We start from the raw sequence: 21,915 nt of genomic DNA on the forward strand, positions 1-21,915 counted from the left end.
GGCCCTTTTTGTCTACACTTACATCTCTCATGGGTCCATGGTCAAATATTGTGTTTTTTTCACTGCTTCACACTGCAGATCAAACTCCCAATACCCCCAAGCTCTCCATCACACACATTGCATGCTGGCACCCACCTCCCAAGTGCTGGGAGATAACCTGGCCATACTTCTTCATCCACAAGACCCTCAAGTGCTTCTTTCTCTTCCTCTACAGGAGCTTTAAAGCACACAACCACTACTGTTCCAACAACAAGGGCTAGCACAAGTGAGTCTGTTTTTTCATCTTTACAAGTGCTCCTTTGCAGTATGGCAGTTCCTGCTTCCTAGGGTGGAGCTATAGCACATTCTCACTTGTGGAGAGAAGTCCGTATTGGTCCTGACTGTTGAAACCCTACACGCTGCCCCTCTGTGTGTCTGATCCTGCTGCTTGGGGTGGAGTTCAGACTGTGCAGATTTTGTGGTGACAGTGAAGATGATGGTGTTGTTTTTTTGGGTGTCATTCTTTTCTCTTCTGAAACACTGGGAGACTTGAAGAAGTGGCTTTTTTGTCCATGTTTATATCTATCTTGAGGACACGTCAAGATATTGTGGTTTTCCTTTCATCCACCATATAAGATCACTCTTCTGACACTCCCAGGGTTTCCATCACACACACATCATAGGGTGAAAAAAAACCTCTTCAGTGCTGCAACATAACCTGACCATGCTCCTTCACCCACAGGGTCCTCACTTGCTCCTTTCTCTTTATCGTCAACAGCTGAAATACCCACAACCACTACTGCTGCAATACCAGCAACCACTACTGCTGCAATACCCACAGGCACTACTGCTGCAATGCCAACAACCACTACTGCTGAAACATCAACAACCAGTACTGCTGCAATACCAACAATCACTACTGCTGCAATACCCACAGCCACTACTGCTGCGACACCCACAACCACTACTGCTGAAACACCAACGACTGCCACAGGTGGGTCTGCTTTTTCATCTTTCCAAGTGCTCCTATGAGCTGTGGCAGTTCCTCATCCCTATGGTGGAGTTCTATCATTTGCACACTACCATACTTGTGGAGAGAAGTCCTTATTGGTCCTGACTGTTGCAATCCTACACGCTGCCCCTCTGTGTGTCTGATCCTGCTGCTTGGGGTAGAGTTCAGACTGTGCAGATTTTGTGTTGACAGTGAAGATGCTGGTGTTGTTTGCTGCGGTGTCATTCTTTTCTCTTCTGAAATACTGGAGACTTGAGAAAGGGGCTCTTTTTGTCCACGTTTATATCTATCTTGAGGACACATTCAAATGTGGTGGTTTTCCTTGCATCCACGATATGGATCCTCGCGTCCTCTTCTGACACTCCCAAGCTTTCCATCACACACACATATCACAGGGTGAAAAAAAACCTCTTCAGTGCTGCAACATAACCTGACAGCTCCTTCACCCACAGGGTCTTCACTTGCTTCTTTCTCTTTATCCGCAACAGCTGAAACACCCACAACCACTACTGCTGAAACATCAACAACCACTACTCCTGCAACACCAACAACCACTACTGCTGTAACGCCAACAACCACTACTGCTGAAACATCAACAACCACTACTGCTGCAATACCCACAGGCACTACTGCTGCAATGCCAACAACCACTACTGCTGCAATGCCAACAACCACTACTGCTGAAATGCCAACAACCACTACTGCTGAAACACCAACAACCACTACTGCTGAAACGCCAACAACCACTACTGCTGTAACGCCAACAGCCACTACTGCTGAAACATCAACAACCACTACTCCTGCAACACCAACAACCACTACTGCTGTAATGCCAACAACAACTACTGCTGAAACATCAACAACCACTACTGCTGAAACATCAACAACCACTACTGCTGCAATGCCAACAACCACTACTGCTGCAATACCAACAACCACTACTCCTGCAACACCAACAACCACTACTGCTGTAACGCCAACAACCACTACTGCTGAAACATCAACAACCACTACTGCTGCAGTACCCACAGGCACTACTGCTGCAATGCCAACAACCACTACTGCTGCAATACCAACAGCCACTACTGCTGAAACATCAACAACCACTACTCCTGCAACACCAACAACCACTACTGCTGTAATGCCAACAAAAACTACTGCTGAAACATCAACAACCACTACTGCTGAAACATCAACAACCACTACTGCTGCAATGCCAACAACCACTACTGCTGCAATACCAACAACCACTACTCCTGCAACACCAACAACCACTACTGCTGTAACGCCAACAACCACTACTGCTGAAACATCAACAACCACTACTGCTGCAGTACCCACAGGCACTACTGCTGCAATGCCAACAACCACTACTGCTGCAATACCAACAACCACTACTGCTGAAACACCAACAACCACTACTGCTGCAATGCCAACAACCACTACTGCTGCAATACCAACAACCACTACTGCTGAAACACCAACAACCACTACTGCTGAAATGCCAACAACCACTACTGCTGAAACACCAACAACCACTACTGCTGAAACGCCAACAACCACTACTGCTGAAACGCCAACAACCACTACTGCTGAAACGCCAACAACCACTACTGCTGAAATGCCAACAACCACTACTGCTGAAACACCAACAACCACTACTGCTGAAACGCCAACAACCACTACTGCTGAAACGCCAACAACCACTACTGCTGAAACACCAACAACCACTACTACTGAAATGCCAACAACCACTACTACTGAAACACCAACAACCACTACTGCAACACCAACGACTCCCACAGGTGGGTCTGCTTTTTCATCTTTTCAAGTGCTCCTATGAGCTGTGGCAGTTCCTCATCCCTATGGTGGAGTTGTATCATTTGCACACTACAATACTTGTGGAGAGAAGTTCTTAGTGGTCCTGACTTTTGAAGTCCTGATCCTGTTGCTGGCGTTGGAATTCAGGTATTTCTGATTTTAGTGTAAATCTTTTCTTTTTTGCTTGTATTTCTTGTTCACCTCTTGCTTTTTTTTTTTTTATGCGTATATTTTCCTTTAACCTGTCAAGCGTAAAATAACCCGAGAGAGTCAGAGTTCTCTAATGAGGTCTTCACACACATATCATGCCTGAAAAATGCACAATCCATTAGCTGTCTGATATTCAGTCACCTGTTGCTGTGATCTGGACACATGATATGTATTTTCCTTTAATCCAGGAATAAATCTAAATGGGTCACATCTCTTCTTCTTTTTTTTTTTTTTTTTTTTTTTTTTTTTTTTTCAGGTGGAAAATATGCTTGTGGTAGCTTGCTTTTTAATTCCTCTGGAACACTTCAGAGTCCTTCTTATCCTCTGAATTATACAGATAATGCAGATTGCTTGTGGCAAATACAAGTACCAAATAATTTCCGCATTCTGCTCACATTTGGAAGCATTCAGTAAGTAGACCAGCTCCCTCTCAGGCAATAGATGTGTCCCAAATCTTGAAAACCAATTTTACAAAATGCCTTCTGTTTTATATTCTTGTGCCTTTCTCAGGTTGCAAGGTGGATGCCAGACTGATTATATTGATATCTATGATGGGCCACCCAATACTTCTCCTCTCCTTGGAAGAATTTGTTCTGGTTCTCATCTCACATATATATCATCCTCCAACTTTATGGCTGTCAGGTTTCACAGTGACTCCAGTTACTCCAGTCAAGGATTTCATGCTGAATATCTATCCTTCCCAGCAGACCAGAAAACCAGTGAGTTTCCATTCTGTTTGTAATTTTTTGTTTGCTCTGAAAATTTTATACCCTGATTTTATTTGCTTAATATTTGTTCATTACTACGTAAGTAATTTATTAATAATTATTTAAGAAATCCCACATAGATGACATTCCTTCTTGAATTTTAGTATTGGATATTGATCAATTGCTTTCAGAAAATATTTTTTTCATTTAAAAAAATCTTCAAGTATCAAATAAACTATCTTTCCATATTTTCTATGACGGCAAGTCTAAAGTCACGTATCTTCGTATCACATCGTTACTCATATATATTTTTCTACCTTTGTGGGTAATATTTCACAGAATCATAGAAGTATTGGTTAGGAAGGACCTTTGGAGGCTTTCTAGTCCCACTGTTCAAAGCAGAGAGCCAACATGAAATGGGGTCCATTATGAATTTGTCAAGCTGAGTCTCCAGAAACATTCAAAGGATGAAACCTTCAAAGCCACTTCTCTGGGTGAACTGTTCCAGGACTGTCCTGCAGTCCCAGTGGGAAGATTAATTGCATGAGAACTCAAAGCTTCCCCACGCACAAACAGTGGCCAACACATTTGTCTCTGTAGCTGATTTTCAAGAGGTTGTGTAGTGCCAGCAGGTCCATTTCATCAGATATCAATTTTCACCAAAGACCCAACTCCCCCTGGAATCATTGCTTTTCACATCATGGGCTGAGAACCATCATGAAGATCATTTCAGGATTCCCTCCCACCCAAGTAGTACTTCTACAAGCCCATCTTCAGATTTAGCTCTACAGCTTCCACAATAGTCTGTGGATTTTCATTCAGGAAAATCTCAGCATTATCCTGTGGTTGGTGACACAGGCTCTATGCCTCAGCAAAAATCTATTTTAAGATAAATGTTTCTGTCAGGAGAGTAACTGATGATCAGCTGATGGTTCTCAGAGACTACTGCTTACTCATATCTAAGTCTAAGAGGAAAAATAAGTGGTTTGGCTTATGAATTCCTTGCCCTGAATGGTAGTGGCTATTATATTTGTTGAAGTTGTAACATGCAAAAATTATCAAGTACCTGAAATCACTAATAATTCATATTCTCTTCCTTAGCCCTCATGTGTTTGCCAAACTACATGCGAGCAGTTGTAGACAGACACTATGTCCAGCTCCAGGGCTACTCAGTGTGGAACATCAGCTTGTCTGACTCCTATTGTAAACCAACAATTACATCAGATGAGGTCATATTCAATATTCCATACAATGCCTGCGGCACATATAGACAGGTTGGTGTCAACATATCTTGAAGAGCTCTCCAAGTCTAGGCATGGAAACTTCATAGCTATTTGGAAATTTGTTGTGAATCTCATGTTGTAGCCAACAGTTGGTCAAAACACAGAAAAGAATCATGTATTTCTGGAGGGCCAGTGTTTCTTAAGGTCTGTTAAATATTCCTACTTATCCTTCCAGGCGTTAGGTAATCCTATTTCAGAGTGATTTTCTCAAGAATAAAGTATAGGAGAGAGTTAAATGACCAATCCCATCCTGGATGCCTGGGACTCTGGAGTATTACATGTTCCTTCTGACTTCTACCAGGAGCTGGCCCATACAGAAGTTTCTAGTACAGGTTGTGAACATGACTACACGCGATAATTTTGTACTCATCTCGTGTGTTAAACAGAGCAACGGTGAAACCATCACCTACTCCAATGTGATAAAAGTGCCTGGTTCGGGTCACACTATCAAGAGGCAGAAGGATCTTCTATTGCATGTCAACTGCAAAATGCTCCAGAACACATGGGTGCAAACAATGTACGTTGCTGATGACAGCATTAATGTCAGTGAAACCCAGTATGGCAGATACAACGTGAACCTGACATTCTACAGCTCCTCATCTTTTCTGGTGCCAGTGCTTGACTTTCCATACTACGTTGACCTGAAGCAGAATTTGTTCCTTGAAGCTTCCCTTCATAGCTCTGACTCCAATCTGGTGGTATTTGTGGACACGTGTGTGGCATCACCTGATCCTCACAATTTTGAAATACAGACCTACGACTTGATCAGGCACGGGTAAGAAACTTCTAAAGAATTGTTTAAAAACTAACTCTATGCAGTTCTGAGAGAGCTTCACTTATGAAAGAGGTGATTTGGGGCCAGCATACCTGCAATTCTCAATATAAATATGCTTACAAGAAAGACTTGTTGGCAAAACCTGTATAAAATATAATATGACCAAGAAGGGCCATTCAGAAGTTGCTGTGAAGCACGGAGATTTCACTCAGGGAGGCAGTGTAAAAACTGGGATCTGAATTTGGTTCTGAAACAGATGCATGAAATGTAGGGATGTCAATGGTTCTGTCTTTCTTAGCACCAGAATTAAAGTTTTGCAGTCTTGTGCAGCACCATAACCAGAATATAGAACTGTCTGTTCAAAAAGAAAGGAAATTCCTTAGCCTCTTCTTGCAAATCTGAAAACCTAGAACACTTTGCTTGATTTGCTACAAAATATGCATCTTGATTTGAAATGGAAAAGTTGTGGACTCTTAAGGAATGCAAAACTGAGAGTAACATAGAAGCAGAAAACTGTCCCATTTTGTTCCAGGAATGAAAGGCTCATGCTAATTTATTTCCCTTCTGTGCTTGGTGGGATTTGAATTTCTTTTCCTTCTAGAAGAGTGTTAATCTCAGTAACTTTAGGGGTGTACTAACCTACTGCTAAGTTGGAAATCAGGCTTGTGACATGGGGCCTCCTGCCTGCTGGCTGAATGTCCTCCCTTTTACATGTTAAGTGAATCTTCCTCTCATTGGGGTTTCATTTTATTTTATCTATAAAAATACCTGTGCATTAAGTGGGACACAGAAGGACTGCCTAGTTTTGCCAGCAGAACAACCATCAAGGGGATGGGGCAAATAGATTCTGATCATGTTCCAGGTAATTTCCATTCATGTGACAAGGAAGTATGTCAACAAGAAATGTATTTACTGAATCTAAAATCAATAATGTCCATCTATAAATATTAGGTGTGTTGGGATACCACTGCAGTATAAAATAAACTAAAATCAGACGACCTCAAATCCTTGGGGGCTTCAGTGGGGAAATATACGCAATGTTTTTTTGTTTTTGGTTTGTTTTTTTTTTTGACACAAAGATAATTAGTGAAAACTCCAAAATAGTCTCAGGTAACAACTGTGGGTGAAGTAATGTGATCTTTTTCCTGGTGGTTAAATGAAGTCAGAATGAGTAGGATCTGAGTTACCTAACTTTTAAGGCTACTGATTGTCAGAAGGTGAACCTCAGTGGAAAGGTTCTAGAAACTCACTATGTGAAACATCTGGAGATCTTTGTCAGGTGTTGAGATTCCTCAAGTAAGGTACTCTACGAACATCAAAGGACTACAGAGAATGTTCATTGCCCCCAAAAGATGTGTATTAGAATTAATTTTATCTTGCAGAACAGAAAGAGGCCCTTTTTCTCTCCGTAATAACCTGCAGGGTCTCTTTGCAATCAGGTAATCCTATTTAGAAATGCAGAAAAAGGTCCTCACCTGTCCCTGAGACACAGAATCCAGCAGAACCACTCGTTATTTTTCAGCTATTCACGTTGTTATGAAGTTTCTGTGCTCTGTACATTGTTGTGGTGCAAATCACTGCCACTGCTACTTAGTTTTGTCTCGTTTTCTCTCCTTGCCACAAACACACTTTTTTTTTTTCAACCTTTTGAGTTCTCTTACTTTCTGATTTTATATTTAAACTCAAAACACATTGCAAAGAGATAGGGTAACAGTGTTTCCATTCACAACAGCTAATCTGTTCACTTTTATATCTTTCAGATGTGCTAAGGATTCTACCTACTCTTCTTACTACTCACCACACAGCAGTGTTGCCCGCTTCTCATTTAGTGCTTTTTCATTTATTAATCAACACCCCTCAGTTTACCTGAAGTGTGAGCTGGTGGTGTGCAAAGAGAGAGACTACTCCTCCCGTTGCTATCAAGGCTGTGCCAGTAGGTACAAGAGGAGAGTAAGTTCTTCCGAGGAAAAAGTAAATGTTGTTATTGGACCTGTTCAACTCCGGGAAGCTCAGGCTGAGAACAGGAATGTTGGTAAGTTTAAATAACTTAAACGTCACCAGATCTTGTGTATTACTGTAGGTTTGCCTGTCAGCTCAGATGTGAAATTCAGCTCTAAAAGGCACCTGTGCTGGCTCATTCCTAACTCTGCTATAATTCTTGCAAGGATTTTTAAAAGTCTTTTTTTATAACATTATTTTATGTTTACTAGCTCTTTCCTTTCTTATACTAGTTTAGATCCAATATTTGTTCTTCACATGTCAAGGGACAGTTCTGTAGGAAGAGGGATGAGATGGAGTTTGGTCCCCTGTGGGATTTCTATTAATATTTCAAAAGTGTTTGTGCCATGTCTCTGATTTATTAGCAACCAATCTGTAGGTCCTCTTGGAAATGTTGGTTCCCAGTGTTGTCCATCACCTTAATCATTGCAAATTCTTTGTTGTTCTTCAGTTTTTTACCCTAATCTTGTTTGGCATGGCCACAAGGTCGTTTGTGAAACAATAAAGCAATTTGGTTTCTGATTAGATCTAGATTGCAAGGTTATAATTCAACTTCTCTTTGCCTAATTACCTTTGAGATTAACCAGCTCAGGCAAACAAACGTAAGCCTCTCTCTTTCTTTTTTGTGCACAGAGCTGGGCTCTGCCACCCAGGCAAGAGGGGAGCCTGAGAGCTCAGCACCTGCTGCCAGCTCCCACCTTCCTCTGGCTGTGACAGCAGTGGTGCTGGTAGCTGTTGTTCTTGCTGTGGGAGGATTTCTTTTGAAGCATAAACTGAAGGCACCTGTCCCATACCAGGTAATGTGAGAAATAACCCCAAGACTTGCAGATGGAAGGATATTTTCACCAAATGTCTTCTTCACGACTCTGTTTCGCAACCTGTGTAGTGGGTGACTCTTACTTGACTGTTCCACCATCCAGATCTTGTCTGAGAAATATCTTGTATCAACATAACACCTGGTGTTACCATGAATTGAACTTATAAACGGACCTGGCTTCAAAGTCCTCAAGTCTAAAAAAACTAAGATCTAAGAAGAGGCTGATTCTTCTATCTCAGCATCCAAATAAGCTGCCACCTTCAGAGCTGGACATTTCACAGCATCTCACTTGAGCTCCTGTTTGAGTGTCTGTCTGAGAAGACTGTTTTAGGTGACTTGAGAAAGAACTGACTTCTTTTGCCATCTTCTAACATCTCAAAACAGAGCCATAAGTGAAAATACAAGTAAGGAATTGCTCCTGCACAGAGTTCTTTATGTCTGGGGGTATTGGCATCCAGTTCTCACAGAAAATATCCATGCATAAGGTTTTGTATAGAGGGCAAATATATCCAAATCTGCTATGTAAATGTGTAATAAAAAAAAATACAGGAAAGAAAATATTTTTGAGCAATACTTCTTTTTATGTACTTGCAAACCTATCACCTTGCTGTCTGAACTTCCAACTAATGTATTATTAGGTTGGAAAACATGACTTCTGACAAAGTGACTTTGCCAAGAAATCATTGTTCTTGTTCTTAAGCATTTCTAAACTTCTAATGGGGGTAGGAAGAGTGAAAGTCCATCTGTGGCCATAAGGAAGTGGGACCTGTCTCCTATCTCTGTGTAAAAACAAAATAAAAACAATAATAAAGGAATAATCTGTTTGGAAGCAGCCACTCACTGCAGGTGGAAAGGTCACTGGTATTAGGTTGGGAAATGTTCCTCTTCAGAGTTTATTGTGTTCTAGCCAGCTGTGAAAGAGGAAAGTGGGGTGGGAATGATGAAATGTACTATGTATGACGTGAGCCAGAGCCAAAGCAGTGACATGTAAGGAAGGTGAGCTGTTCTCTAGGGTGACAGTCTGACCTGACAAAGAGGATGCAGGCAGCTCCCATGGGAATCATCATTACAGCCTCTACCATTTCTTCCTTCAAACTCCCTTTTCCTAGTGACCCCAGGCAGGCTGCAGAGAAGAGATCACAGAAGCAGGGCCTGGCATTGCCCACAAAAAGTGGAAGTCAGTTTTGTTGTCCACACAGCAGGAACAAGTATTGAGAAGGGTTCTTCCTCTCTGCCCACAGCCACCTTTGAAGGTCAGAGCAATCCAGGAGGCTGACCTGACTTTCATCTGTGTGGAGCAGAGATGGTCCAGGCTTAGAGGAATCCAGCAGCCTGCCCAGCACAGTGAAAACCTTTCTGGACCTGGGCTTTCCTAACTCTCTAGATGAGGACCTTACCATCGCTCTTCCCAGACCTGTTTTTTTCTCTCCTGCCCAGTTCCTGCTGTGGCCTTGCTGCTGCACTGTTGCTACCCCACCATTTTTCAGGGCATGACTTGATGGCACTCCTCTCTGAATATTATTGTGATCAGATGTGCAGAAAGATCCTAGACATATGGTTCTGGTGCTTGCACTGTTCAGAGCTGAGTCTCTCCATACTATGTCTGTGACAAGGGTTCTAGAGGGAGATACATCAAGGTTATATCAGAATTCAAGGTAGAAGTATCAAGTTGAGTGGCTTCCATATTCAATGTTGCTGTAGAAATCAGCTCTAAAATGTTCAAGCAGTCGGTGTCTCGGAATCACCCTCCTTAGTTCCTGCTGCTTTCCTTGGCCAGCAAATATAGAAACGCAGGATTCAGGAAAACCAGATTTGGTGCTGAAGAAAAGGTCATGTTCTAATGTGTATGTGCCTGCTAAACAGTGACACTGCCAAGAACATTTCTTCCTACCTGCTGCCCCACCAAATTCAGGAAAGCTTCTAATGGTAAATCCAGTGGATTTGACTTTCAACCCTAGACAGTTCTGATCCACTTGCATCCTCAACATTAAACAAATGCAGATTGATTTGCAAATATATCCTTCACGTGACACATGCAACAGAGCTCAAGAGACCATCAAGGAACCCTATATGAGACTAAGCTGCCTCATTGCATCTTAATTCATGTATTCTGCCTTCATTTCTTTGATCAGAAGTCTGTGGATATCCTCATTCCAGCAGAGATACCATTTTATAGTCATGGATGAAAGCTGATTAATGCTCTTTGTCCTTTCAGTGTTTTTCATTTGGACCTCACAAAAGCCAATATTTCTGCAAAAGACTCCTAACAATAGTCAGTAGAAGAGAAAGTGTTTTGAAACTCTGTGGGGCTTCACTCACTAAGTAATACACTTAAAAACACTTAAAGATTCCAAAAGAAGTCCTAGAGAACAAAAATGTACATAATAGGAAGGATGAAAACATGTCCTGCATGGTATTGACATTAATTAATGCAAATTACCCAGATAATAATATTTATCTAGTGCTGTTCTGCAGTTATTGTCTAATAATCAAGATCTTTGTTGTAAAGAATGTAGTGAAGAATTAATCAATGGTGTTCATTTGCCTGGACAGTTTGGCATGTTTTTTTTTCACTTTGCCCTACCTTCTCACCCTTTTTAGTTATTACAAGAGTTTGGAGAAGAATTGCTGTCTATCACTTACTCTTGCCTCACTGATCACAGTGTTTGATTGGTCAGCCAAATAGATTGGCTTTTTCTGCTTCTTGCCAAGATGTCAAAACCAGAAGAAAATGAATAATGAATACCAGGTGTTGCATCCATTTCCTCATTCATGTGCGAATATGGTTGTTTGCATAAAGAAGAAACATATTTACTCTTCTCAATGTTCACCTTCAAGGCTTCCAACATCATTCTTGGCCCCCTGTGCTTTGCACTTCCTTCTTCCATTCCAATAATGCTGGCCTTACTGGAAAGGCCTTCTAAGTCACTTCTCCCATTGAGCTCTTGGACTGTAGTCTTCATCCTATGCGACTGCCCCTGGGAGCAGTAAATTTGAAGGAATACAAGAAATACATTAATAAATATTCTTAACCGATTTCTGAACCTTTTTTTCCCCATTTGATGGGTCAAAGGAAAATTTAGAATGAAGTTGCAACCTATTTAATTTACTTAATTATGCATAAAATCCACCGAGTTTTCTGCACAGTTCTCACAAAAAGCTCTCAGCTGACTCTGATTGTCCTGACCCTTTTTTGCCATCCAACAGTGAACAGAGTTTTTCCATGAGAGACTTGCGTACTCTGAGAAAAGACTACAGCCGTTTTTCAGGTGAACCACTTCTCTCTTGGTTACTCCGATGCTGGACGGACGGGGCTGCTACCATAACATTAACTCAGAGGGAAGCCAGACAGTTGGGATCCCTGGCCAGAGAGGCAGGTATTGATCGAGCATTTGGGGAAAAGGCTGGAACCACCAGCCTATGGAAACGACTCTTGGCAGCTGTAAGGGAGAGATATCCCTACAAAGAGGAAATAGACTGCCCACAGGTCAAAGCATACAAACTTGAAAAAGCCATCAGGTATCTGGAAGAATTGGCTGTACGAGACGTGATCTATAATGCTGATGACATTGAAGATCCTTATCACGTACCTTGCCCTAAACCCATGATGCAAAGGTTTGTGCATGCTGCATGTTTTGACTTGAACTTTAGAATGCCAAAAAGGAATGGGTTCATATTGGGGCTGGAGGTGTTGACTTCAGCTCCAAGGTTCTTCAAGTGTCCCATAGTGATTGGCTTACAAAGCCTGGCTCAGTCTCTCTCCTTCACTGTCAGGTGCAAATAACCCCTGTGTTGAGGCAGAGTTAACCCTTACACATCATGGCATGAGCTCCTCTCCACTTATGGCTGTGGCCCAAGGTATCTAGCAAACAATATTTCACACGTCTCTCAAGTCAACTTCTCTTGCTGCCCCTCCAGCTCTCTTTTCCCAGGTCCTGGACTGGTAGCTTAGCCCAGGATCACTGATGTGAGGCCTTTCCTCACATCTCCATCACATTGCCTCCCCAGTGGCTTCCACATCCAGTAAGAGGTTGCAGCCACCTCTTTCCTTAACCTTCTTATTGTTGCCTCTGCTGATGATGGCATATATCAAATATATCAATTTTGATATGAACCAACTCTCTTGACTATTAGCTATCTTCATGATGCATTCAGCAGCAGCCACGGTTCTGGTGGGTTATGTTCAGACACTCTCCCAGTCATACATGAATAGGGTCACTGGGGCCTATCTTATTTTATTTGAGTATGCCAGAGCTGTAAGAAATTATTGGCTCCTCAGGGAGACTTGCCTCACTAGTTGGAGCCAAGTTATGAACCTTTTCTATCACTTTACTGGAGGAAACCCATTTATGTTTCAAGATTCCACTTGCCAAGGAATCTCCCCATAAGAGAAAAACACTGGGATTCACCACACAGAACAGAAAGGTACCTTTGGATAAGAGCTTATTTTCTTTGTACAATGAGATGATTGTGAAACCTAGAGTAGTATAATCTTTTCCTTCCAAGCAGTGGACAATGTTGCTCTGGAGATATTACCTTTCTGCAAAACCCAGGAAGTTACAATATCTTGATTAACAAATCAAACGTATTTTTGTTTCAGATCATAGGACTGTGACTGTTTTATTGGTCTCCTGTAGAAAGAGAAACCTATAGAGCCACACCCCTTCAGAAGTAGAAACTATATATTCTGGTGGTCCTTCTCATCAGCAGCATTTGAGGAGATGGGTGCCCTGATGATTTTGATATGGCTGCTCTTGTTAGGCCCAGCAACTCTGGAGGCTAAATCAGGTAAAGCATCTACACTTGTTCCAGAGAGCATAAAAAAAATTGGGGGTTCTATGTTGATTCCATGAATAGAAAGCATATTCATGCTGATATTGGTTTTGGGCAAAATATTAAAGGGGGTATCTGGATGAAAGAGAAAGCAAAGTCTTATTCTACTAAAACTGTGAGTTAATCATCACAGTGAATAGTAAGAATTATTTTAACCATTTAGTGGGGTTCATTTTGCTGCCACAGTACTTGTCTTAGTATCGTGTGTCACTGTAATATTTGTGTGTTTGAGCATGTTATGAATGAATCATACTTCTGGTTCCAGAAATTTGATCTGAGAATTATGGAAGAATTTATATATTTATTTTTAAAGCTATATTTATTCCAGAGCATATGTGTGCATATCTTTGCTATGTGTTCAGTATTGCTTCTATTATTTGATTCTTCTTGATCTCATGTACAATTTAACAAAATGTTATAACAAGAAGCTGGTTTTGATAAACTAGCACTGTGGATAAATGAGGGACATCTGAAATTGTGAATGAGTCACTGTGGGAACAGTCACTTCCTCTGCCATGGGCTCTTCCAGGGCTGCAGATCCACACCTGACCCTCTCTGGGATCCTGCACAGGCTGCAGCTTCACCTCTGCCCACCTGGGACACTTCAGGGGCTACAGATCCACATTGACCCCCCTGGAGTCCTTCAGGGACTGCTCCCCTGTGCTCCTCCATGGGCTGCAGGGACACAGCTGCCATCTCACCACGGGCTGTGGGGACATCTCTGCTTGGGCACCTTTCCTCCTCCTTCTGCACTGACCTCGGGGTCTTTGCCATTGCTCTCTCACTTCATCTTCTCCTTAGGTCTTCAGATCCCTTTTTAAAATACTTTAGTAGTTTTGTTTCCCCTTTCTTGGAAATGTTACAGGGGTAGCCTGACTGGGTTTCTTCTGACTGACAAGAAGGAAAAACGAGCAAATCTCTTTGAAATATCAACCCTTTCCCAGAAAGTCACTTTACTCCTGTTACTCTGCATTCCCAGAGCCACATCCATCTTCCCATCTCTGTTCAGCTTGGGCAGAGGTGGGGCAGGGATAGGAACCAGGGGACCTTCCAGCAGATTCTCCCAGGAGCCACCCCTGCCCCCCCCATGCTTCCAAAACACCCCTGCACTGACCCAAGACAAATACTTTTAGTTCAACTTTTTTATTTTCATTGACTTTTTTCTTATGTGATCAGTTTCTCTCTCCTAAGTGACTTAGGTGACTTTGGGCTCAATAGTTCCACCTTGTCCAGTTTTCTTCATCAGCCCTCTGCTTGCAGGGTATAAGCTGCTGCATTCCTGACACTGCAGTTCTTCTCTCTGCTCTTGGCTAGAAGTGCTGTATTTGTACAACAACAGGCTTTTCCCTTTTTGACACCATTAAAGGGGGAGGCAGGATGCAGCCTATCTAATTATGTGCCCAGCTGATGGTTATGCTCTTGTACTGATGGCAGACCCTGAATGAAAGCAGATAATCATAGAATTTCATAGAATCATAGAATTTCATAGAATCATAGAATTATCAGGGTTGGAAGGGACTTTTAAGATCATCCAGTTCCACCGCCCTGCCATGGGGAGGGACACCTCCCACCAGATCAGGTTGCTCATAGCCTTTCCAGCCTCGCCTCAAAAACTCCCAGGGATGTGGCTTCCACCACCTCTCTGGGCAACCTGTGCCAGGCTCTCACCACCCTCATGGTGAAGAACTTCTCCCATCCTCTGATTTGAATCCATTTTCCCTAGCAGTATCACTACCTGACAAATAAAACTGGTTTAGATCAGCTTTGACCTCCTAATCCCAACTCATGCTTTTTTTTTTTTTTTTTGCTGGGTTTGTTGTTTCACTTCTCAAAAATCCTGTGGCTGTAATTCAGAAAAATGCACATCCAAGTAGATATTTGAAGAAACAGATCAGATATAAGTCAAGGGGCACTTTCGTAACTTCTCCCTTTGAATTGCCAGTTATATGCATCCAAATAAGGATATATTTAGTTTGGACACTCTCTTGACCGTTCTAGTACAATAACAAAGAATTAGATGCAGTGAAGAAATCCTGGGTCTCTAAACTTACTCAGTTTTTCATAACAAGCTAAACATGTATTTGGCAGGAATGCAAAGTACAACAAGTGCAGCCTGCATATTTTGATTTGCAAGGTGTAGGATCAATACAATTGTGACGTCCTTGTTTTTTAGCACAAGGCATTTATAGAACACTGAATTAAAGAAATACACAAACATGAAATCTGTTCTTGAAACATGTCATTTTCTCCCTGTTATCAAAGTGGGGAAAGAAAAATGTAGTGCTGTTTCCTTAATACCATTTTATTTAGATTTTGTTTGGATGCTGAAATTAATTTTTTCTCCTTTGCTTTCCTGTTCTGCTTTTCTGATTATTAAAGAATCTTTGTTTCCTGCCAAAATAGTTTGTGCTTAGCCTGCTGCCTGAATTTTCTGTAGAGATCTTGCATAAAATGCATGCAGCTGATCTTGAGATCTGGAAGAGAAGAAGAAAGGTTTGTATCACCTCTGTCCTCACAGGCATTAAATATCAGGTTAGGCAAGCACCTACTGGGAACGATGTCTTCTTAATGGTTATTCCCATCTTATTTGCCTGACTGTTTTTGCGATCAATTCTCTCTCTCTCAAAGTGCCTCATCTGCAGCTGGTGAACGGAAGGAACCGATGTCAAGGTCGTGTAGAGGTCTACTACAGAGGACGGCTGGGGACAGTTTGTGATGATTTCTGGGACCTTGCTGATGCCCAGGTTGTGTGCAGGCAGCTGGGATGTGGTGAGGCCATTGCAGCACTTGGAAGTGCTTACTTTGGGCAAGGCTCAGGTGACATCTTGCTGGACAACCTGATGTGCAGAGGAAATGAGGTCTCCTTGTTTCATTGCAACCACAATGGGTGGAGGAGGCACAACTGTGCCCACTATGAAGATGCTGGTGTTGTCTGTTCAGGTGCTGTCAAGTTTTTCTTTTTTTAAATACTTTTGCTATAAATTGCACTCAACATACATGTGGCAGTATGGGGTGGGGGGGGGAGGGGTGGGGAGGGAGGGGTTGAAGACTTCCTCCTCCCATGTTATTTCATTTATTCAAGATATATGGTGGAAAGTTATGCGAGATATACCAGATAAATATCTAAACTTCCTTACTACTTTATTATGAAGATTTTTTTCTCAATGAAAAGGCACATTCCCTCTGAGGAGGCCTGCTCTCAAGAAGCAGAGTCTGATATTCCATCAGCCCCAGTCTTTTCACTCCACTCACCCTGCAGAGCCACCTATACTCATGTTTTCAGTCTATACTCATGTTTTTTCACTAGGGTAGTAATCAAACTGTGCTTGCTTACTCCATGCAAAGCAGTTAAAAACCCCAAACATAAAATATGCACTGCAGTAGGCAGAAATTTATTCCATCTAATCACCCAGGAGTAACAAAGGGAATAAGGGCACAAGTCAAAACTAGAGACAAAGCTATAGGCAATGTTCATCAGGGTGGAAAAGGGTTACGTGAAACTCATCACGAAACTTAATGCATTCTTTATGGGCAAAAAAAAAAAAAAAATCACAGTAACAACCTCAACTGCCACTTTGCCTTATTTCTGTACTTTTCAAGTTTTTCTTCAAGCTTAGAGTCATTAATATTCTTTTCCTTTGCAAATAAGTATCCATTTTGAGTACTCTGTCACCTTGATGTTTTCTGATTTTACTTTCTCCCTCTTTTTTGAAAACAACTAGTTTATTTATATTTTATTTTCTCCTGTATCAACAACACATCATTATCAACTGAGACATGGCTGATGAAAACAGCCCTGTTCAGGTGTTTTATATGTATTACAATTTTCTACATTTTCTGGAAGAGGAAGAACTTGGAAAGGTGAGTTTACACTAGAGGAAAATGTGAGAAACATCAGTGCTTTGCATTTGAAAGAAAGCAACAAAACTTGCTCCAACATCCCAATTATATCCATGCTGTGTTCAGTGCCTCTTTAAATGCCATTTATTTCTTGCTTGCATTTGTACCTCCAGAGCCTACAACAGACTGGCCATATTCAGCAGAATATGACTTCTATACAGACAGCAACCAGTACAGCAACGATGACTTTATACCAGTGATGAGTATCACAGCATCAACCCCCCTGGAGATGACCTCCACATCAGAGGAGACCACAACAGCATCAACAAGTCCTGAAATGGAGACAACGTCCTTAGAGTTCAAAACTGCTGCAACATCAACACCCCCTGTGCCCACCACAGACTGGCTGGAAAGAAAAGGTAATTCAAGTCAACCACACCCATGCCTGGCTTTGCAGCAGCAATGAGGGCCCCTTTCTCTTCCTCCACAACACCTTCAGACCCCACAACCACTACTGTTCCTACCATATCTTCCTCAGGTAAGTCTGTTTCTTCATCTTTCCAAGTGTTCCTTTGAGGTGTGGCAGTTCCTAGTTCTTAATAGGTTAGAGCTATATCACTTGGACACCATAATATTTGGGAGAGAAGTCCTTATTGCTTCAAATCCTAAACACTGCCCCTAGATCTTTCTGATCCTGATCGTGTTTGTGCTACTGCATCTACAAGGTTCTCACTTGCTTCTCTTTCTCCCAACTCTAGAAGAGACCACGAGAGCAGCCTACAGCAGACAGACCTTCAGAGGAACTGTTCCTTCAGGTGAGTCTGAATTTGTCATTCCTTGTCTGGATGCTTCTTTTGGTGGTACCCGGGAGTGGGTCACAGGGTGGGGTTTGGTGTTGTCCATGGCAGAGTAGAGCGAGGAGAGACAGAGCCTAATGAAGCAGAGGGTGACAGCCCTGCTGGCCTGAAAGTCATGTAGAATTGCCAGTGCCTTGGGGAAGAGAAGGTGCCTGTGTGCAGGAGGGTTTTTCCATGGTTTCCATGCCTCCTCCTCTCCAAGGTGCCTCCCTGAGCCTGGTGAACGGCAGGAACCGGTGTGAGGGCCGTGTAGAGATTTTCTACTCCGGGGCCTGGGGCACCGTCTGTGATGACGAATGGGACCTGCAGGATGCTGAGGTGGTGTGCAGGCAGCTGGGATGTGGCTTTGCTGTTTCTGCTCCATCAAATGCCTACTTTGGACAAGGCTCTGGCAACATCTACCTGGACGACGTGCGCTGCACTGGCAGCGAGTCCTCCCTCCAGGTGTGCCAGCACCGTGGCTGGGGTGTCCACAACTGTGCCCACAGTGAAGATGCTGGAGTTGTGTGCTCAGGTACCATTGCTTTTGCTTTCTAAAGACTGGACACATGGAAAAGAGGCCCTTGTTGTCCGCACTTATGTCTGTTATGGAGCCACAGCAAATATTGTGGTTTTTCACTGTTTTTCACACACGGAGGAAGATCAAATTCCTGATGCCCCAGAGCTTTCCAACTAACGTATATGATACGTTGGAACCAGTCTCCAAATTGCTGGAGATAACTTGGCCACGCTCTTTCATCCAAAAACGTCCTCACTTGTTTCTTTCTCTTCCTCCACAGCAGCTTCAAACCCCACAGCCACTACTGCTCCAACAACACCTACTTCAGGTGAGTCTGCTGTTTCATCTCTCCAAGGGGTACTTTGAGGTGTGGCGGTTCCCAGTTCCTAGGCGAAATTTTACCATTTGCACACTACCATACTTGTGGAGAGAAGTCCTTATGGGTGCTAACTGTTGAAATCCTACACACCGTTCCCCTGTGTTTCTGATCCCGCTGCTGGGTTTGGAGTTCAGACTGTGCTGATATCATGGTGGCAGTGAAGATGCTGGTGCTGGGTGCTTGGGTGCTGTTCCTTTTCCTCCTAAGTATTTGGGGGTCTTGCAGGAAGGGGCCCTCATTGTCCACATTAATGGGTATCTTGGGGACATATTCAACGACTGTGGTTTTTACTGTTCCCACCACTGAAGATCACCCCTGATGAGCCCAAGCTCTCCATCTCCCGCCTGACGGGTTGGCATCAGCCTCCCAGCCTCCCCACTGCTGGGAGGTAACCTGGTCGTGCTACTGCATCTACAAGGTTCTCACTTGTGTCTTTCTCTTCCTCCTTCGGTAAATACCACAACAGAACCCTATAGCACACCGGCCATCAGCGGAACTGTTCCTTCAGGTGAGTCTGAATTTGTCATTCCTTGTCTGGATGCTTCTTTTGGTGGTACCCGGGAGTGGGTCACAGGGTGGGGTTTGGTGTTGTCCATGGCAGAGTAGAGCGAGGAGAGACAGAGCCTAATGAAGCAGAGGGTGACAGCCCTGCTGGCCTGAAAGTCATGTAGAATTGCCAGTGCCTTGGGGAAGAGAAGGTGCCTGTGTGCAGGAGGGTTTTTCCATGGTTTCCATGCCTCCTCCTCTCCAAGGTGCCTCCCTGAGCCTGGTGAACGGCAGGAACCGGTGTGAGGGCCGTGTAGAGATTTTCTACTCCGGGGCCTGGGGCACCGTCTGTGATGACGAATGGGACCTGCAGGATGCTGAGGTGGTGTGCAGGCAGCTGGGATGTGGCTTTGCTGTTTCTGCTCCATCAAATGCCTACTTTGGACAAGGCTCTGGCAACATCTACCTGGACGACGTGCGCTGCACTGGCAGCGAGTCCTCCCTCCAGGTGTGCCAGCACCGTGGCTGGGGTGTCCACAACTGTGCCCACAGTGAAGATGCTGGAGTTGTGTGCTCAGGTACCATTGCTTTTGCTTTCTAAAGACTGGACACATGGAAAAGAGGCCCTTGTTGTCCGCACTTATGTCTGTTATGGAGCCACAGCAAATATTGTGGTTTTTCACTGTTTTTCACACACGGAGGAAGATCAAATTCCTGATGCCCCAGAGCTTTCCAACTAACGTATATGATACGTTGGAACCAGTCTCCAAATTGCTGGAGATAACTTGGCCACGCTCTTTCATCCAAAAACGTCCTCACTTGTTTCTTTCTCTTCCTCCACAGCAGCTTCAAACCCCACAGCCACTACTGCTCCAACAACACCTACTTCAGGTGAGTCTGCTGTTTCATCTCTCCAAGGGGTACTTTGAGGTGTGGCGGTTCCCAGTTCCTAGGCGAAATTTTACCATTTGCACACTACCATACTTGTGGAGAGAAGTCCTTATGGGTGCTAACTGTTGAAATCCTACACACCGTTCCCCTGTGTTTCTGATCCCGCTGCTGGGTTTGGAGTTCAGACTGTGCTGATATCATGGTGGCAGTGAAGATGCTGGTGCTGGGTGCTTGGGTGCTGTTCCTTTTCCTCCTAAGTATTTGGGGGTCTTGCAGGAAGGGGCCCTCATTGTCCACATTAATGGGTATCTTGGGGACATATTCAACGACTGTGGTTTTTACTGTTCCCACCACTGAAGATCACCCCTGATGAGCCCAAGCTCTCCATCTCCCGCCTGACGGGTTGGCATCAGCCTCCCAGCCTCCCCACTGCTGGGAGGTAACCTGGTCGTGCTACTGCATCTACAAGGTTCTCACTTGTGTCTTTCTCTTCCTCCTTTGGTAAATACCACAACAGAACCCTATAGCACACCGGCCATCAGCGGAACTGTTCCTTCAGGTGAGTCTGAATTTGTCATTCCTTGTCTGGATGCTTCTTTTGGTGGTACCCGGGAGTGGGTCACAGGGTGGGGTTTGGTGTTGTCCATGGCAGAGTAGAGCGAGGAGAGACAGAGCCTAATGAAGCAGAGGGTGACAGCCCTGCTGGCCTGAAAGTCATGTAGAATTGCCAGTGCCTTGGGGAAGAGAAGGTGCCTGTGTGCAGGAGGGTTTTTCCATGGTTTCCATGCCTCCTCCTCTCCAAGGTGCCTCCCTGAGCCTGGTGAACGGCAGGAACCGGTGTGAGGGCCGTGTAGAGATTTTCTACTCCGGGGCCTGGGGCACCGTCTGTGATGACGAATGGGACCTGCAGGATGCTGAGGTGGTGTGCAGGCAGCTGGGATGTGGCTTTGCTGTTTCTGCTCCATCAAATGCCTACTTTGGACAAGGCTCTGGCAACATCTACCTGGACGACGTGCGCTGCACTGGCAGCGAGTCCTCCCTCCAGGTGTGCCAGCACCGTGGCTGGGGTGTCCACAACTGTCGCCACATTGAAGATGCTGGAGTTGTGTGCTCAGGTACCATTGCTTTTGCTTTCTAAAGACTGGACACATGGAAAAGAGGCCCTTGTTGTCCACACTTATGTCTATTATGGAGCCACAGCAAATATTGTGGTTTTTCACTGTTTTTCACACACGGAGGAAGATCAAATTCCTGATGCCCCAGAGCTTTCCAACTAACGTATATGATACGTTGGAACCAGTCTCCAAATTGCTGGAGATAACTTGGCCACGCTCTTTCATCCAAAAACGTCCTCACTTGCTTCTTTCTCTTCCTCCACAGCAGCTTCAAACCACACAGCCACTACTGCTCCAACAACACCTACTCCAGGTGAGTCTGCTGTTTCATCTCTCCAAGGGGTACTTTGAGGTGTGGCGGTTCCCAGTTCCTAGGCGAAATTTTACCATTTGCACACTACCATACTTGTGGA

At 43.7% G+C, this 21,915-nt stretch overlaps 3 protein-coding genes across 3 annotated transcripts in view; all 3 read left to right on the forward strand.

Annotated features, from left to right (window-relative positions):
- Positions 1 to 21,915, forward strand: part of DMBT1 (deleted in malignant brain tumors 1) — a 46,855-nt gene that overhangs the window by 4,910 nt on the left and 20,030 nt on the right. The window contains exons 7-10 of the mRNA XM_071747996.1: positions 18,335 to 18,646; positions 19,763 to 20,074; positions 21,191 to 21,502; positions 21,768 to 21,815. Coding sequence (XP_071604097.1) covers positions 18,335 to 18,646; positions 19,763 to 20,074; positions 21,191 to 21,502; positions 21,768 to 21,815 — 984 coding nt within the window. The remainder of the gene's footprint in view (positions 1 to 18,334; positions 18,647 to 19,762; positions 20,075 to 21,190; positions 21,503 to 21,767; positions 21,816 to 21,915) is intronic.
- LOC139798084 (mucin-5AC-like) lies at positions 835 to 9,420 on the forward strand. Its single transcript, XM_071748170.1, has 8 exons — positions 835 to 973; positions 1,480 to 2,796; positions 3,279 to 3,432; positions 3,533 to 3,741; positions 4,831 to 5,003; positions 5,399 to 5,787; positions 7,548 to 7,819; positions 8,419 to 9,420. The coding sequence occupies exons 1-8, from the start codon at positions 835 to 837 to the stop codon at positions 8,589 to 8,591; spliced, it is 2,826 nt and encodes a 941-aa protein (XP_071604271.1). The 3' UTR covers positions 8,592 to 9,420.
- Positions 13,178 to 17,756, forward strand: LOC139798640 (scavenger receptor cysteine-rich domain-containing group B protein-like). Its single transcript, XM_071749629.1, has 3 exons — positions 13,178 to 13,390; positions 16,064 to 16,375; positions 17,449 to 17,756. Exons 1-3 carry the CDS (start codon positions 13,324 to 13,326, stop codon positions 17,739 to 17,741), a joined length of 672 nt encoding a protein of 223 aa, XP_071605730.1. The 5' UTR covers positions 13,178 to 13,323; the 3' UTR covers positions 17,742 to 17,756.

The sequence above is a fragment of the Heliangelus exortis genome, chromosome 7 (assembly GCF_036169615.1).
Source record: "Heliangelus exortis chromosome 7, bHelExo1.hap1, whole genome shotgun sequence".
Taxonomy (NCBI): Eukaryota; Metazoa; Chordata; class Aves; order Apodiformes; family Trochilidae; genus Heliangelus; species Heliangelus exortis.